The sequence below is a fragment of the Acipenser ruthenus genome, chromosome 13, assembly GCF_902713425.1.
Source record: "Acipenser ruthenus chromosome 13, fAciRut3.2 maternal haplotype, whole genome shotgun sequence".
NCBI classification, from domain to species: Eukaryota; Metazoa; Chordata; class Actinopteri; order Acipenseriformes; family Acipenseridae; genus Acipenser; species Acipenser ruthenus.
The window spans coordinates 24,634,703-24,653,778 of NC_081201.1; the positions used below are offsets into that span (position 1 = coordinate 24,634,703).

Genomic DNA, 19,076 nt, shown 5'->3' on the forward strand with positions numbered 1-19,076 from the left:
ACTCCTAACTAAAATCGTAAAAATGGCTAAATTGTTAGATTATACTCAAATTTCCAGTTTTAGTAAAATATAAATACTGATTATTAACTCATATTATCAAATAACTTTAATTGTGACTCCTCCCCCCCCCCCCCCCCAAAAAAAAAACCCACTAAAATAAATATTTAAAAGACAAATTGCTAAAGCTCGGTGGTAAAGATAGTTAACCAATCCATTGCCCTGATTATAGTACTTATAATAGGAGATATGTTTTATCTTGGAATAAATTGTGGAAATATGCCGCAGTTTTACACATTAGACTGATTCAATCTATTCTTCTATTTGAGACTCCATTTGTAATACGGCTCTGAAGGTCATGTCCTATAGACCAACTATCTCCCTTTAAGCCGCTTTTAATCAATAAAATGAATATGAACCAGCATGCTAGATGGCATGGTTTAAAAACTACAGTAATTGTTTGCAAACGATAATATAAAAACAAATACGCACGCATTGTAATCCAAGCAGCGGTATTCGCTATATACAGATATGGGGAAAAGTTTAGCATCACCAAGAATTTTAGATTTAAAACAGAATAAAAAATAAAAAAAAATATGTATGAACATAATTTAGATATTTTATTTAACATCATGTAATCAAAGAAACTACTAAATGATATCGCAAAAGTCTACCGGAAGCCATAATAGTACAGTATTTCATAAAGATGTCACATTTTTCAATTTTTGTCAGTTTTTTGTTACGCATATGGAAAATTACAAAGCGGTATGTAATTAAATATGCTAACTTAACAGTTCTCAACAGGTTTCATTCAAATTTATGGCCATAGCTGTATGAAGCAAATAGACGTATTTCACTGCTAGAAACGCTCGTTATATTGTATCGAGTGATTCGTGTTGAACTGTATATTTTTCAACTCTGTATTTAATACAATATATGATATAATAATACTGTAGCTAGGTTTATTAAATATTGCTTCCTAGCATAGTGTGTTTGTTAAAATGTGTATTTAAAAACAACAAGATGCAAACAAATAGTAATGCTGTAGGTGCTAATTTAAATTGTACGTTAATTGCAATTTTTAACAGGGCAAAACGTTAAAATTTTGCCAAATGGAACTAGCGGATTATTACATTAAATAATGAAGAGATTATTACGTAGTAATTTACCTGAAAAGGTAGCATGCTGTTGCTGTTGTCTGTCCTGAAGGCGTTGTCTTCTATCCAGGATTTGGGGGCAAATGGGGCAGCCCTAGGGAATTTCGGAGGGGCGATAACGTTGCCCGAATACGGCTTTTTTAATGGAGAGATGGGGTTGAGGGGCGAAGGCACCCCGACCCCGACTCCCATTGCCCTCCGGGGGTCCCTGCTAGCCTGGAGCCCGCTCCAGGGGTTGGAGGCTGAGCTCCAAGCAGCGTTTTGGTGATTATTCCAAGACGATGATGAAGGGGAAGAGGAGGAAACCTTGCTATTGATGATGGTTTGGTGGCTATATGCATTTCTTGGGGGGAACGGGGCTTGGTTTGGGCTTACAGGCGACCTTCTCTGCTGCTGCTGGGCTTGTTGTTGTTGCTGCTGCTGCTGCTGTGTTTGTGCCATGCTAATTTGGGGTGAGAATGTGCCCCCAAATACGGGATTCATTTGGTGAGGGAAATTCTGGAAAAGCATAGTCTCATTAACCGGGGGGATCCCTTGGAAAAAGCTATCGTCCACGGTGTTGTTGGTCCCCGTGGACCAAGTGCTGCCGATGGAAGGAGACAAGGATGTGCCACCCGACTCCTGGGGCTGGTGAAAACTCAAGCCGGGCAGGAGCGGCGACTCCATCGTCACTTTCTCTTTGTAGTTTTGTGCGGGGGTTGTTTGGTTAATTAGACTTGCGGGGCTCTCCTCGCAATTGGGGGGCTCCAATGAGGAGGTCGGGGTGGACGTTGGCTCTACGTTTGTTGGTTCTTGCTGCTGCTGCTGCTGCTGCTGAGACTGGGGCTGGGCTTTGTTTTTATCCATCAGTAAATCATCCTGCATGGTTTGCTGAGCTGTAACAGGGAAAAACAAAGACGAGTTATTATTGAGGTTATCATGAGCAACACTAGCCGGGCTTTTTTGATGTTTGGTCAGAAAGAATCGCAGGAGGTGATGGATACCATCATTATTATTATTGCAACTACTACTAGTACTTCTGCGGAGACTAGCCGATTGCAAGGCAAATCCGTAATCCCCCATTTAGCAGCAACGGCCAACTGTACCGGTAAGATTTAGCAGTTTCACCCTTTCAGACGCCTCGGTTCCCCTCAGTTGTGATGGGAGATATGCTTGAAGGACAGAGATATTCAGCGATTTCGCCACGTCTCTTTTTCCCTTTTCACCGGAACTCCAGCCGCTCACCCTGTAATGTGAAGCTGATTCTTGTTCCTGTTTTTTCCTAGGACCACCCCTAAATTAATTTACATACGTCAATAAATACAGCTGCGTCCTTCAGGAAGGTTAAAGAGACGCCACCCTCATTTCACAAGCAGGACATTTAAAGAGACAGGTTTATATATTTAAATAATAGTAGTACAGTCGTAGTCGTAGTAGTAGTAATAATAATAATAATAATAATAATAATAATAATAATAATAATAATAATAATAATAATAATACACTAAGCAATTACTAACCTGGGATAAAGCAATCTTAAATCTCCCAATTGTGTTTAGTCAATTACAGGTTTAGAAAATACCTCTTAAAATTATACACATATTGGCCTTAATGGGCAAATACAGAGGTTACCTTTCGCCAAATAAAATCAACTGATTAAATCCTTTGTCAAACCAACAAACGACACATTCAACTATTCACTGCACACGTTTAGACTGCAGAGAGTAGAGAGGGGGATGCACCAATATAGTTTCCTATGTGGGCTTCATTCAATTTCAACAATACGAGAAAATGCTTGGACATGCTTGCATAACCAGTCAAGATTTTATCTACATGCATAATAGACCTTTTTTGATAAATGATAACAAAAATAATAATGGTAGTCTATACTATTTGTACATTTGTATTATTGATTTACTGTGTTTAACTCTTGCACCCATACAGTGTTAAAAAAAAAAGAAAATATACACGTTTTCCTTTCAAAACGTGGAAATACAATGAGTACATTTACAAGTAAGGTAGCATTTAATGTATAAAGGAAAATAATCAATAAATAAACACGTATGCAAGTGATTAATTCTATTCTTTTTTAATAGCACCGATAGCTTTTAAAAATTAAACTAAGACAGCACCACATGCTACAATATGCTACGACTAAAATTGGCTTCTCTAAATATAGTGGCTGTTTAATGCGATTCAAGAATGAACATCTACATGTTCACATTTGTTTGCTAAACATAAACAATGACCATGTTTTCAGTAATATGTATTAACAACATTAAATACATTGAAATAAAATAAAATAAAAATAAATAAACATGCATACGTATTAGGTGTAACACTAGTTTCATAATAACCGGAAACAATCATTATGCAGTTCTTCAAGTATATTGTTAAGGTCAACACACATGCACAGTAAATACGATTTTGATACAGACAGTTTATTCATATTACTGGTCCCTGATCAAGCAAGGTCACGAATTACTTTGAAAGTAATAAAGGGGTCGAATATCTGTACAATATATAATACATTCATTCTATATATAAAAATAGCTGATAAAAGTATTCTTAATCGAGTTACTGTACACGTATATACAGTAAATATATATAATACATCATTAACAACGCTTATTTTGTATTTTGCACTGAGTCGACATTGCCAACAATGCGTATTGATATGCCACATATGCTGTATGTTGCCGTACAGTTACAAATAAATATGTATTACCTTATTGAACGTTCACCTTTTGGGATTCTGTAAATATGACTATTTCTGATAGCCTCTGCTGGGTTTGGATATGACAAATGGACTACCCCTCTGCCGATATACTAGAGTCAGAACGAGCTTAACAGCTGACTGTGGCGCATGGGCATTGCAGTAAAAAGAATGCAGGGAACTGTAGTTCAGCCGACCACTGCAGTCAGTTCATATACAGTCTATTGACCCGTGTGCTCTAAAAAACAGTGTAAACAGACAGGGTCAAGCCTCTCCATAAGCAAAGGGTAATAAAAGGATGGTAAGCCAGTAAAGCATAGCAAAAATTGAAAACATGTGTACAGTAAAAGCATGGGGAAATTACGAATAACACAGCTTGTAAGCAAACGGTGTTGTTCATAATCAGATATTTCCTTTTCCATGAATTTGCTCAGTCATTTCCCCCATGCTTTTCCCATGCAAATGCATACATAGTTTAGTTTTTGCATGCTTCCCATATGACACCGAACACAAATTGTGTTGTTTCTTTTAACACACACTGTTGTCCTTATAAGCTTACTCTAGACTATATATGTGTGTATTTATTGTCAGAAATGGGTCGTTTTCACTTTGCCATTTTATCATAAATGACTCCATTAGGATTAAAGTGTTTTTATTATTGTTTATTGTGCTAAGAAGAGAGCTGAATTGAATCATATAGGATTTGGTGGTAATAGTGTGAATCAAACCAGTACCGAAGGACCATGGCAGCCTACAGTACCATAGCTAAATGTGCCTGGAAGTAAATGATTGACTTCTAAACGTCACTTTATAACCATTCATTGTTTTGCCTCGAATTATAAAGGAGGAACATATTATAATAAACCAACACGATCATAGTAAGCATAATACAAATAAACATTAGCATTGTATAGTATAATATGCATGAATTTCGTGCAAATGTATTACTATACAATCTGAGGTGTCACGATTAAGGCCAGCCTGATGTAGTGCCATGACACATTTTAATCATAATGCAAAACTAGGGAGTGTTTATTTATTTATTTAATTATTTGTTTGTTTGTTTGTTTGTTTGAAGTCGTCAGGTTAAAGTTCAAGCATGCTTCGTGTTCCATTTTTTTTAAAATATGAAACATACTTCTAAAAGAACAAAATAAAATATGGAAGAGTTTGTTTTCAATGGAAAAACATGATTTAAAGCTTACCATCATAATCAGTTATCCAAAATAAGTGTCTAACTGGAATTTAGAATTTAAAAAAGCGTTTTAGTTTTGTTTTGTTTAAACAACTGAGCGAGTTAATTAAAGTACATAGATTACTATTTAAAAGACAACCTCGACAAGTTTAAATAAAGCAGAATTTTTAAAAACCGTGGGAGAAATTAAGCAAACTTGCTACTATACAGCGTTTGTGAAAAATGTTTTTTAAAAGAAATGAAATAAATAAGGATAAGCCTACCAAAATAAGATGTATTCTGGAGCCATATGTGAATCTTCATGTTGCTTGCCTTCTTAAACAGCCTTCCTGCCTCACAGTGTTCACGATTTAGAATATTAAACTGTGATTTTTTTTTTTTTGTTCTTTTTTTTTTGGGAACGTCAAGCTGCTGTTTGCAAAAATGAACTACATGTCCCAAGCGCCTTGCTCGTTTGTCGTTTTTCCAGCTGTGTCTCCGGTTTGTTATTGATGACGCAGTGCGCATTGCCGTCGTCCTCTTGTTACCTCATACAGACAGGCAGTCAATGGAGGGAAGCGGTCACTGAGACGTGCTTATATTCATAAAAAAACAAAGTAGAGCTCGTCTTGGACCAGACTTAAATGTGGAAACATCCACAACAGATTTAACGTTGCTTTTGTTTTTCGTACCACATTCTGATAGTGTCTATTTTCATTTATATTAATCCTTGCGGTGGCATAGGCCCCACTCGGATACACAAGGCCTTGTGTGTTTGTGTAATAATATATTGTTATTACAGGTTGCTTGTGCATTGCAAATTTATATGCAAATGGCGGATCAGAATGCTCTGTTAATGCAACCGTTTTTGGATAGGTAAGTGCTCATGTAATGTGTTTATTGTTTAAAAAATTGGAGGTGATATGCTTTGAAAATGAGCAGGACGAAAAGGGGAGTGTACGTGACAGGTTGAAGTGGCAGCGGGAGATTTCTGCCGGCTGTAGGTCACCCACACCGTGCTTGCTTTTCCTAGCCTTGTGTTAATACAGTACTAGACATCCCTGCTGGGAAGATGTGGGATTTTAAACAGATATTTATTTACTTATTGGTTAAGAACAATTAGATTAGTTTAGCATTGACCATTTTACAGTGAAGGGTTAGTGTCTTTTCAGTGATCTCCAACAATATGTTTCATAAACTAGCATGACCAGTTCAGTTGAAAACCAGTGGACCAGAGCTGGAATTTGAAATGCTACCGTATACATTTACAGTACAAGCTTGCATTTGCAGGCTTTAAAGTTGTGATTTAACCTGGTGTGACTTAGGGAATTATTTTTTTTTTTTCATAATTGGCAGTTTTGGTATTTTTAGATGCGAGCACATGTTACTACACTTTATTCCTAGCATTTACAATAGTTATAAAATAATTGCACTGACTTTTTACTATGGGGTGACAAGTATGGTAAATCATACAGCATTTTTAAGGGTGTACTAATTTTTGCATGCTCGGTGGATTGTGAGCTTCAAAACTCAAGATTTTCCCAGGGAGTTTTGGGGTAGTAAATGCTTTATAAAGGAATGATGATGTGTATTTGTAATGTGTACACTAGGTACCTGAAAGATGTAAATCTACCATGTAAATCCTTCAACTTTCCAGTCCCAGATGCCTGGTAACAGTGTGGCTCTTGATTTTATCGTATCTGATTATAATAATATAAAACAGGAACTGCAGCCAGTTCCATCTGCACAGTATCCTATTTTTGTATAATTCCTGTAATCCCTTTACCCTGACAGGGCTCTGCTCTGCCTGAGAGGCGCTTGTACTGTGTGTCATGTCAGTCTGCTGCCGCCAATATGCAACTGCTAATATTTTGTAAACCTTTTGAGGTGCTGACTGCATTACATTATTTATTTATTTATTTCTTTTATAGAAACTCCTCTGGCAAACTAACAGAACCATTCATTTTGATTTGACCTCTGTTTTACAGTTTAGAGTTTAAATGGTTAACTGTTCAAACGTTTCGAATTTTGTCATAAATATGCAGGTCAAATTTAGATGTCTGCCGTTAGGCTTGTTCACACCGGACTCAATGCATGTGATGTGATGTGATAGGCGACTCTCCTCTGATTGGTCATTGGTTAGTTCCCCAGCTGCCGCGTGACGAAATCACAAAAATAGACACCAATCCTATTTTGTTGTCATCGGTTCAGTGGCAGTGTGAATGGTTCTTATCAAAACTATATAATTTTTGTTCTGGCACGGTGTGTCGTACTACACGTTCGCTTGTCGCATCTGGTGTGAATAGGCCTTTAGTGTTTGTACTGTAGTAACTATACAGAATAAAGTTATTTATTTTATATTCATAGTATATTCCATAGTCATGATAGTTTTCCACACATGTAGTCTTAGATTTATAAAGTTTAAAGTTAAATGCACAGTGAGTTTGTTCACTTAAAAAAAAAAAATTGGTCAGATTATCCATGTTATATCAGATTTTTTAAATGATAAAAAGCTGATGAATAGGCTCCAAACAGCCTACAATAATAATAAAAAAAAAACATATATATATATATATATATATATATATATATATATATATATATATATATATATATATATGCAATAATGTGCATTTTTGTATTTTTGGGCTGTTAGAAAATTATGGGAATTACAGTTGAGTGTAGTTGGATTGTGCTGACATAGAGCAAACTGGGCATGCAAATTATGAAGCTGGTGAACCAGAGACCATATACTGTATACACAGAAAACTGCGTGCTCTACAATATAATGTTTTAGGTGTGTGTGTGTTGTTTTTTTTTGTCCCCCCCCCCCCCCCCCCATAGTTTTGTACTGAACTGTATCAGTGACACACAGAATACCTCATGGGGTACCTTTATCTTAGCACATGCATCTGCCTTTCCACTGCAATGCAGCTTTTTCATTAACGGAATGCAGTGAACACAGAGCTTTAATCCATAGTGACCTTTCAAAATGTAATGGGATACTAATATCCCTTTATCTATTTTATATCCTGCTGTGACCCTGTGAGTCTCGCTCCTTTAAGTTTGTCAACTGGATTGAATACAAGTATTCTTTTTTTTTTTTATAGACTTTGTACATTTTAGGTTACAAATCATGTGAGAGCCATACAACAAATACATATACAGAAAGATGAAAGGAACGGGCTATTTTAAACTATTTCATTTCCATTGCATTGGGACACCATGTCTGTACTAAAAATACACCAAATAGATATAGCATTTAAAGAAAAATGTGAAGCCATCAGTATGGAAATTCTGTCTGTAACTTTATACTTGCAACATGTTGGTTTCAGATCATGTGAAACACCCATAATGTATTTCTTTTTTCCAGAGATCAAGTGCTTAGCAGTGCACTGTAATGCAACTAAAGGGGAAGAAGAAATACGATTTTAGTGAAATCTATTTAATTTGGTTGTTTGGATAATATATAGCATACATTATGAAATATGACATTAGATCAGATTGCCCTACTGGGCTCTGCATTAATGATTTTGTTGCACAGTAGCATTGCCTTTAATTTGTCTCCTTGTCCTTGGGATGTAATGGGCGTTAACTTCCTTAACTACTAGGTTTACAAGGTACAGCAGGGCAGGCTGAATAGAATGTGTGTGGTGTGTATATTGTGCGCTGTTGTTGGAAGGACTATCACAGTTGCAGTTTTACTTAATTTGACCTCCAATGTGTCCTGTGACTTGCAGATCTCAATTGGGGAAAAGGTCATCTAATATGTCATCAATGTCAAATATAAAACAGAGTGTCATATTCCTGGTTGCCAAAAAACATAGGCAGAAAAAAAAACACCTTCCACACCTTGTATCATTGATCCATTTGTTAATCTCCCACGGGGGATGAAACACCCTGCAAAGGGGATACACTGTAGTGGAGGCAGTCGTATGTACATATGTCATACTTCACTTTTGTACATGTATCTGCAGAACCTCTTGCCTGATTTAAATGAAACTTGATATTAACGTAAGCATAATTTATTATGAGATTAGAATATGATTATGGGGATATAGAGGTGTCTTCCTGTCCGTACAGCCGTCCATCTGTATGTCACCCCAACATTTTTTAATATTTCAGGTGAATCGCATCAAATTGTGATTAAACATTTCAATACTCATTCTTATTCTATAGTATTCTGTACATATTGCGATATGTCATGGTCATCAACGTTTTCATCATGCTGATGGCTCCAATTCTGAAATTCTAGCTGTGGCGGGGATGTAAGTTACTGACATACTTGTTTAACTTTATGAACTTGTCAACTTTGTTAGGTGGCAATGCATGAGCATGTGTTGATGGTGTCTTAAAGGTTTAATAAAGAAGGGATGGGCCCTTGCAGTAAATGGAAAGGCTCTTAGTCATTCTTGTTTCACTGTATTTTTAAGCATGCAAATTAGTCACATTCAGTACAGTATGTGCTTAATTAGACATCCAACATTAATTCTCTCTGCACAGCAGTTTTATAAATGCCTCCAAAAGTTTGGGGGATTAGCCCTGATATCACTGTACAGAAATGTATTCCAGCTCTTTAGGGTAAATGTCACCCACAGTTTTGGGGGGATTTCATCCTACCTGTATTATTAAATATGGACCTGAAATTTGGCATCCAAGTTCCTTGCTAGGCAAAAAAAATAAACATGTTGTTTGCAGTGACGTTCTGTCTCTCTCCAGTTTGTTTAGGAATGAAAAACTGTTAAACTCCTAAAGCAACATCCAACACCACTCCAACTAATATGGCGGCCATATTGTGGTGATTTTCATTTCTGGACTTTTTAGTTTAATCATTCTGTGGAAGTCACTGCATTCTCCATTTGAGATGCCCCCATTTCTAGTTGTATTCTTATTTAAGGTTTAAAATCTTGTTCTCCAGACCATGAGAAGAATAGCCAGGTGTCTACTGGCTTCAACTTTCACATTACGAAACACAAACATTCTAAAAGTATGGGACTTCAGTGTTGACAAGTAGTTAACTTCTGTCACAGTTACATGGACAGGGATTAGACTTTCTGCACAGTACCCTGGAAACGGGTGACTGTATAAGTGCTGTACCAGTCTTGAGTTTCAGAGGTTAGATTTCTGGTAGAGTATTGATTTTTTTAGATAGTATCTTGAAGACATAAAAACAAGTGTAGGTGTTAGACTATGCTTAATTTACAGATCTGTATCAGTACCTTGAAAATATGTGCTTTGATATCATATATAACCAAATATATAGGCCTACCATTATTTAATTATTAAGCCAGGCAATGTTGCATTTACTCCTCATTTCCAATAAACAATCTAATCTAACAGGAGATGGGAGTATTTACTGTTATACCTTTTTACATATGGGGCTAGAAATCATGGAACAGCCTCATTACGAAAGCATGCATCTGGTACAGTATATTAAGTTACTGTTTTGTATGCAGTACAAATTATGGGTATCTTGAATTCTTTACCAGCCAATTAATATTGACAGTCCATTCTTCTTGGCTTCTAATTGGGGCTCTGTCGTGTATCTATCTTCCATTACAAACTGGTAAGAACCTTTGATCAGTGAATAAAATAAATGATGCAAAGACATCAGTGTTGGAATGCGATGTCTAAGCGATATCAGATGGCTAATGTAAAGTGTGGTTTGTGTCGACTTTAACTGAGCATCTGAAGGTAGACTTGCTTCCAAAAATAGCAGTTGCCAGCAGCGGTCCAGATAAGCTGCATACCTGCCGTTTTTACACATTAAAAAATCCGAAATACGCACCAAATCCTCTAACACTTCCACTAACAACTACATTTCCCAGAATACAATGTCTTCAGTTACTAGGAAACCATACACAAGGAAAACCAACCCAACAAACATTATTCAATCTCTGGCTCGCACTGTCTTTGCAACCAATCACAGTAAGAATAAGAACATTTCGAAGCTACACAGGTGGAAGTGTAAACACCCAAGTCCAGCTACAAATCCAACTGGAACCATTGTCGGTTGCCTATAATATTAAACAAACTGTTTTATAACTTACTAATGCATTTCCTTATTTATCTGTATGACTTTATATTGAAGTTTTAACATGTTCAATCAGTTTAAGAATTTAATGTTAAAATATAAGTAACATAATTAATTTGCAGAGTCAGTGTGATACCTCGACAAAACTGCGCTGAGCCAATAAAGAACCTTGTAGAACACACGCGTGGTTGTACAGTAGTTCAAAGTATCATTGCAGTTAAAATGGAAGGCTCCTTTTTAATGCCTACTCCATTACCATTAAAGATTGTACGAGATTAATCATGACTTCAAGGTAATGTTGCATTTTACCCCCTGAAAATACATTTTAGTCTCTCAGTGTTAAAATTAGAGAATAAGTTACTCCCAGAACCAAAACCTTATCTTGAGCGCTGGTTGCCAGTTAATTAGCTTGGCAGGTGGAAACTTAAGTGATTGGTAACTTAACCCAGCTGCTTTTACTGAGGAAATGACAAAGCTTTCCTTTTAGGATACTATCTTGTCCTTCGCTGTCTGCTTGGTAACAGGATTTTGCACTCTGTTACTGGTGGTTGCAGGATGGGAGTGTATTTAGTACAGTGTGCTCTTAAAGGTCAGGCCTCAGGATTTAATACATCCCAGATGAAAGTTCAAATCACAAGGTGTACTTGAAAGGCTTACTGTATGTTACTCCGTTGTACCATTTTCTAACAACTTTGCAAGTTTAGGAAAAGAATACACAATTGTCTGCATGAAATTTTAGGGCATTCTGTTTAAAATATGTACTGAGCAGGATTTGCTTTTTTCAGTAACGTCACATAGTGATTGTTACTGTCTGTACTGATTTCTTTAAACACAAAAGATGTATGGTATAGTGGCCAGCTCAGGATGAAAGCAGATATAAAACTGAGACTTGTATCATGTTAAAATCACAGTGCTTTCTTAAAAAAAAAAAAAAAAAAAAAAAAAACATGATGACAATGTGTCATCAGTAGCTGAGCTGGAAATAGCGTTTTAGTGAACTGAAATAGAAGTACAGGCAGACACCAGGGTTAAAACAGAACTGAATCTTAATAACCTGTCAGTAGCAGATAAAATGCCTCTCTGCTGAAAAGATGAAGTATTTTCTCACATTCACATGAGATGCTTTATGAAAGGGATCTTTGAGAACCAGCTAAATAAATTATTAAATCTTAGAGTATGGCTTGTAATGGGATGAGAAAATTAGGACAATTCAACTGTATATTTGTACATTAACAGAACAAATTGTTTGCTTACCCAGTTCATAAGAAATACTGTGTCAAATTATCATACCTGTAAATCCACAGTGCTGTTGTTTTTATTTAATAATGGGTATCATTAATTGTATCACTTGGGGTGGTTCAGGCAGTACAGTAGTGCAGCATGCATGTTTTAATGAATTACGGGGGGGTTGTCAGCAGCACATCCTCACTACAATTGCATAATGCTGTAGAAAACAAAGTTGCTACAATGTAAGATCCAGTGTAAGCACAGAATGTGTTAATTCAATAGAAATAACATTGTTCAATTGCATTTGTTCCAGCAGCAAGATAATTATGTATCAATGCCTATCTTGAACTGAAAATAGATTGCTGGCCATAATTGGTTTGCAGCCTGCAGGATCCATTCTCGTACGAGATTGAATTGGCCTGCGGTCTCCGCCCCCAAGCTTGTAAAGTTGTTTCCATTGGGTCTGCATAAAGCCTAGGACACACGAGTGGCGCCGGGAGCGAAGCAGGGCGGTGTGCGGCCATACCACTTTGCTTGGTGGACATAAGAAAGAACATAAGAACCATAAGAAAGTTTACAAACGAGAGGAGGCCATTCAGCCCATCTTGCTCGTTTGGTTGTTAGTAGCTTATTGATCCCAGAATCTCATCAAGCAGCTTCTTGAAGGATCCCAGGGTTTCAGCTTCAACAACATTACTGGGGAGTTGGTTCCAGACCCTCACAATTCTCTGTAAAAAAGTGCCTCCTATTTTCTGTTCTGAATGCCCCTTTATCTAATCTCCATTTGTGACCCCTGGTCCTTGTTTCTTTTTTCAGGTCAAAGAAGTCCCCTGGGTCGACATTGTCTATACCTTTTAGGATTTTGAATGTTTGAATCAGATCGCCGCGTAGTCTTCTTTGTTCAAGACTGAATAGATTCAATTCTTTTAGCCTGTCTGCATACGACATGCCTTTTAAACCCGGGATAATTCTGGTTGCCTGAATTTTTATTGCCTGCATGCAATACTTTACACTTTTCTCTATTAAATTTCATTTGCCATGTTTCTGCCCTGTTCTGAATGCTGTCTAGATCATTTTGAATGACCTTTGCTGCTGCAACAGTGTTTGCCACTCCTCCTATTTTTGTGTCGTCTGCAAATTTAACAAGTTTGCTTACAATACCATAATCTAAATCATTAATGTAGATTAGGAATAGCAGAGGACCTAACACTGATCCCTGTGGAACACCACTGGTTACCTCGCTCCATTTTGAGGTTTCTCCTCTAATCAGTACTTTCTGTTTTCTAGATGTTAACCACTCCCTAATCCATGTGCATGCATTTCCTTGAATCCCTACTGCGTTCAGTTTGAGAATTAATCTTTTATGCAGGACTTTGCTGGACACACATCAACGTTGTAAAGCGGTGATAAAGAAAAGCAAGGCCACCCACCACCTCCCAGCACTTTACAACAACCCAAAAAATGTATATCATTCTTGAACTTTTACTGCTTGAACCCAGAGTGAACCACCATGTCCATCTCCAGAAATGTGTTTCACGTCCTAATGTTATAGGTTCCATATCAGAACATCACTCAGAAATATTTGCCTATTATTTACCTAAGGATATGTATGTAAAATATGATATTTAATTTGGCATACAATGTGCAAGCCTATTATATGTCCAGCACTTCACTTAACAAGACTGGACTGTGGTACTGTATCTGTAGTTATACATTGTATAGGAGCTGCTATTATTAAGGAAAAAAGGGATTGCATTCTTCGTAATTGTATGCACAATAATCAGTCGGCTGGCAACTGGTTAATTACTTGACGTGTATGTCTGACAAATGTCAAGTAACTGGATTAATGCGGCATGTAAGTGGTTAGTATTTGTTTTGGATCATTTAATAGACTCATAACCAATGTCCTTAAAATTCTTATTTTTATCATCAAATAGCTTGGGATGCTGAGAAACTTCAGCTATCAGTAGCTCCTCCCTGTTGATGGATATTCGAGTTTATCAAGACATGACGTATCTCACACCATGGACCTGATTGGCTAGACCCAGATTTGCTGCTGTGGGAAAATGTTTGAGCAGCAAAATATCGCTTGCCGGGCGATTTTTTTGCCATCCTAAATATCGCTTGCTGAGCGATATGTGCAGCATTTTGCCGCACCCCTGCTAGTGGTGCCGCGCTGGTCATGTGTGTCCAAGGCTTAAGAAGTCTAGTTTTTATGTATAATTTCAAACAGTGTGGTGCTGGGTTATATCTAGAGCCCCATGTTTTTCACAAATGTAACATATAAAACAAAATGCAAATATAAAAAGAAATAACATGAAAAAGCATTATAAAACAAACAGTAACATTTTTTAATTGTGTGGCAAATACTTGCAGCTGCAGTTGGCAAGGCTCAGCCGTTAGACACGGTCTGAAGGGAAATGGAAACTCTGACTATCACTTGCACAGAAGTATAATTTGAAGCGAGTCATTTGGGAATTAAAATTGTAATGGAAGAGAAAAATGCCTAAACCGCGCATAACAAACAGTGCTGCAAAGAATTTGAGCGTGAGGGGATATATGGAGCTGACGGTGACAAAGTAATGACGTGCAAATTTTGCAACTGTCAGCTGGAATAGGAGTCGAAAGATACAGTCGTTAAGCATCATTAGCTGTTTATCGCTTTCGGGGAAATATGGCTTGTTTGCTTATACAGTTTTGCATTAGTTTGCTAATTTGTTTTATTTCAAGTGGTGCAAATTTTGCACTGGAGCAAATTCTTGTTTTGATTTTGAATGGTTTTGAATGAATGAATCTGCTTTGCTTCGTGATTAAATACTAAGAAGCTTGTTATACTGCTTCAATGCAATGGTATAGAAATCCTTTTTTTAATGGGTGGATTGCTGTATGTACAATTATGACAGCCCCACAATAGTGTGGCAGTGTAAATATATACTGATGCACAAAACAAACGCAACATTTGGGTCTAATGGATTTAATCAAATATTTGAAACATAGATGTCAAAAAATCACAGAAAATGTGAACAAAAATACAGATCAAAGAATCATAAGTTTTCAGTATGAAACATGACACCCTGTCAAAATGAAAACATTACAAAGTTTGTATCAGGTATGACCTCCCTGAGCATTAACACAATCCTGGCAGCATTGACGCATAGACCTGATCAGTCTCTGGATATACTGCTGTGGGATGTTCTGCCACTCTTCCTGTGCAGCTGCAGCCAGCTGCCGAAGGTTGGCTGGTCGCAGTTGTCTCCTGTGGATGGCACTGGCGATTTGGTCCCACAAATGACCAAGGCAAGACCTCGACATTGTTTTCTTGAAGTCGTACAATTGTAATCCAAGCACAGTGTGGTCTTGCATTGTCCTGCTGGAAAATCGACACTTCCGGATTGGCTTGCAGGAACGGAAAAACTGTTGTCTCGAGGACTTTGTCAATGTATCACTGAGCAGTAAGGTTGCCCTCAATCTGCACCAAAGGCGTTCTTGTGTTAAAGGAGATTCCTCCCCACATCATCATATATCCACCGTCCCATCGGTTGACTTGAACACAACAGTAAGCATAACGCTCACCACGACGCCTCCACACATGTTGTCTTCCGTCAGGTCTGTCAAGGGCAAAACTCATTTGCTCACTATTTAAAATGTAAATAACATTATGTATGTGCCCAATGGGCTACTGATGTAAAACTTGGACTGTTGCGTTTTCATTGTGCATGGTGTTTTTTTTATTATTGTTTATTTTATTTTTTTAGGGAAGGGAAACCTACTGAGAAGCAGCATAGTCTTAAGGCCTGGTCACACGGGCGACTTTTGTCGCCTCATGTGACCACCCCGGCGACATGTCTAGGAAGATGTTCTATTGCAGGCAACACGAGGGCAACATTTTCAATACCAGCCAATCTAATAAGGATAGCCCATAATGCCACAGACAGTGTATATGGTACATTATGATTCCTGCATTTCATCCAATTAGATGTAGATGAAGTTAAATGACTCTGGCTTTCCTTCAGTTTTAATTCTCCTAGATCTCAGTGCTGCTTTTGATACTGTGGACCATTCCATTCTATTGAATTGTCTTGAAAGTTTAGTGGATTTGTCAGGAGGTCCTATCGTTATTTAGGTCTTATCTTTCCGATAGGTTCCAGTTTGTCTCTATCGGGGAGATTAAGTCTTATTTGTCAGAAGTTGCCTGTGGTGTTCCGCAAGGCTTTATCTTGGGTCCTTTTGTTGCTTTCACTATAAATATGCTGCCATTTTGGTGATATTATCCGCAGGCACGGAATTAATTTCCATTGTTACGCAGAGGATACTCAGCTATACTTGTCATAGGAGCCAGGCAATCCTTCTACTGGGGTGCGATTTTAGCTGCTTGCCTTGTTGACATCAAGTGTTGGATGACACAGAGCTTTTTAATGTTGAATTCTAACTAAACAGAGTTCATGTTTGTAGGCCCACAGCATCAACTAAAGAATATCAATTTACATAAGCTAGACCTTAGCAGTCTCTCATTGGAACTAAAACGAGAAATGAGAAATTTGGGGGTCATCATTGATCCTAACCTATCATTTGAGAATCATATTAGCAAAATTACTAAAGTATCATTTTATCATTTGAGAAATATAGCTAAGCTTAGACCTATTATTTCCGTGCCTGATGCTGTGAGGCTAATGTTTAGCTTCTTCACATTACAGCTGCTAGAAATAGACAGTTATAAAAAAAGTTTTAAAAAAGACTGAAAAATTACTTTTATAAAATGTCTTTCTTGTTTTAGTGGGTTTTAATGTAGCTTATTGCATTAGTATTATTATGATGTGTGTATGTAAGTATTTATCTGTGTGTGAATTTGTGTTATATATATATATATATATATATATATATATATATATATATATATATAAAATTTAATTCATTTTTTTTTATATAGCGCCTTTCATAGTGGACCACCATCACAAAGCGTTTTACAGAGGTAGGCTGTGAACTGTGCATTATATACGGAGTCACTTACAATAGGACATTGATTTAACATCTCATCCACAGGATGGAGCAAGGAGGTTAAGTGACTTGCTCAGGGTCACATAGTGAGTCAGTGGCAGAGGTGTGTGTGGACTTTAACCACTGGATGTGTTTGTGTGTGTGTGTTATTTATATGGTATAATTGTGGTAGATGTTTTACAAATGTGTTGTGGTTTGATTTTTCTACTATGTACTGTACAATGCTTTGAGATACTACTGTAGAAAAAGCGCTATAGAAATGCAAATAAATATTAAAAAAAAAAAAACAACATGATATTATTAGCATGGAGGAATTCCGTCAAAATGGTCTCTCCCAGGTCCATTCCTATGTTTCGTGTAGAAAAGGGGTATCTGTTTATCGTGGAAAAAAATGGTGTTTTTGAACATACTTTTGTGACCTTTTAGTATATTTTTCTCCTGTTGAACTGTAACTTGATTCAGACCGTAGGCACCTCGCCCATAGAGCACAGGGAGGAGACAAACTATATATTTTGCCACTCTACTTTTTTTTTTGCTCTGTGTAAACACATTATTATTCTATGTTTTGTTATGGTTTTGCCTATAAAGTTTTAAAATGTTAAAAAAAAAAAAAAAAAGGAAAGTCATTCATAAGATGCATAAGTCCAACGTTAAAAATAAATTAATTAAATTACATTCAGATGGTTATTTATGTTTTGTTTTTTTTTATAAATAAGGACAATAGTAGATTTGTGTTGTTGCAGGGCCATGAACGTGTTTAAGTTCAACAACTCTAAATAAAATGTTGCTGCTATTAAGCACTGGTAATAATCTGAAGCAGTAGTATTGCAAAATAACAGAATCCCGTTTTTACTTTAGATATGTTTTATTTTCATTAAAAACTTGTCGTTCTTTTATTAAAGTACATTTTCAGCTTTCATATCGAAGCTTGTTGTGTACTGCTCATTCAATCAAACCAAGTAGGAATTTGCTTAACACGTTTTTCAAGTCAAGTAAGCTTATTTGTGTATAAATAATGACAATAGTTTAATCTTAATTTAAAGGCATGCATCTGAAATCGTAAGGTAATTAAACTACGTTTGTGCATACTCTCCCTGCCGTTCTGCGCACTGTCAGCCTTTGTTAAAGATATAATGTACCCGATCCTCAAGAAATGACTTGTTGCACTAGCAGCAGTTACACTGTTGTTTTACATTATTGTTTTGCCCTCTAACTCAATGGCAAAGACACCATTTCTTAGAGCAATAATTCTAATGGTATAAAACAAGAAACAACTCTTGACTGGTCCTTCCCGCAAGTTTATACTGTTTATAATTGTTTTATTCAGCAAAAAAAAAAAAAAAAAAAAGTCTTTGCATTTGCTTCAGAATGAAGTCTTTTTTAGAATTACCTTCTAAAGAACATTACTTGCTTTTCTTTGTTTAACACTGTCATTTAATAAACTACATGTGGGAATTCTAGGTGTAGCACTGTGCATAAACTTGCATGTATTTGTATTTAATGCATGCTCAGAAAGTACATATTGTACATTTTATGCTGAAACATCTGCCCAGTTTTGTAGGTTTGCAATTACTGAAACTAACTTCATAACAGCAAGCTTTGCTTGGTTTCTTATAGCTTCTTAATTGTAAAAAAAACAAAAACAAAACACATAATGCTCAGCAGTTAATGTTGTGGTAAGCAATAAAAGAAGAAGCGAAAGAAGTTGCGAGCTTCTTCTTTGAGTCCAGATAAGTGTAGTTTATTGAAGATAAAGGTTATGAGTTGTAAAGTTACAACCATACATCTTAAAGGTTA

General features: G+C 36.7%; 2 protein-coding genes across 9 annotated transcripts in view; one reads left to right on the forward strand and one right to left on the reverse strand.

Moving 5' to 3' along the window:
• Positions 1–5,575, reverse strand: part of LOC117418253 (cytoplasmic polyadenylation element-binding protein 3-like) — a 56,630-nt gene extending 51,055 nt beyond the window's left edge. The window contains exons 1-2 of one of the 7 annotated variants that reach the window (XM_034031087.3): positions 5,308–5,575; positions 1,167–2,029 (exon numbers count right to left, since the gene is read on the reverse strand). In XM_034031087.3, the coding sequence (XP_033886978.3) occupies positions 1,167–2,029; positions 5,308–5,551 (1,107 nt within the window). In that variant the 5' untranslated portion in view covers positions 5,552–5,575. Of the gene's footprint in view, positions 1–1,166; positions 2,030–2,239; positions 2,415–3,861; positions 3,979–5,307 lie in introns of those variants that run through there. The other 6 variants (XM_034031090.3, XM_034925962.2, XM_034031088.3 and 3 more) reach the window with 6 other exon arrangements.
• Positions 5,533–19,076, forward strand: part of LOC117418451 (E3 ubiquitin-protein ligase MARCHF5) — a 46,647-nt gene continuing 33,103 nt past the window's right edge. Inside the window, exon 1 of one of the 2 annotated variants that reach the window (XM_034031523.3) lies at positions 5,533–5,899. In XM_034031523.3, coding sequence (XP_033887414.3) covers positions 5,850–5,899 — 50 coding nt within the window. In that variant the 5' untranslated portion in view covers positions 5,533–5,849. The remainder of the gene's footprint in view (positions 5,900–19,076) is intronic. The other variant, XM_034031525.3, reaches the window with a different exon arrangement.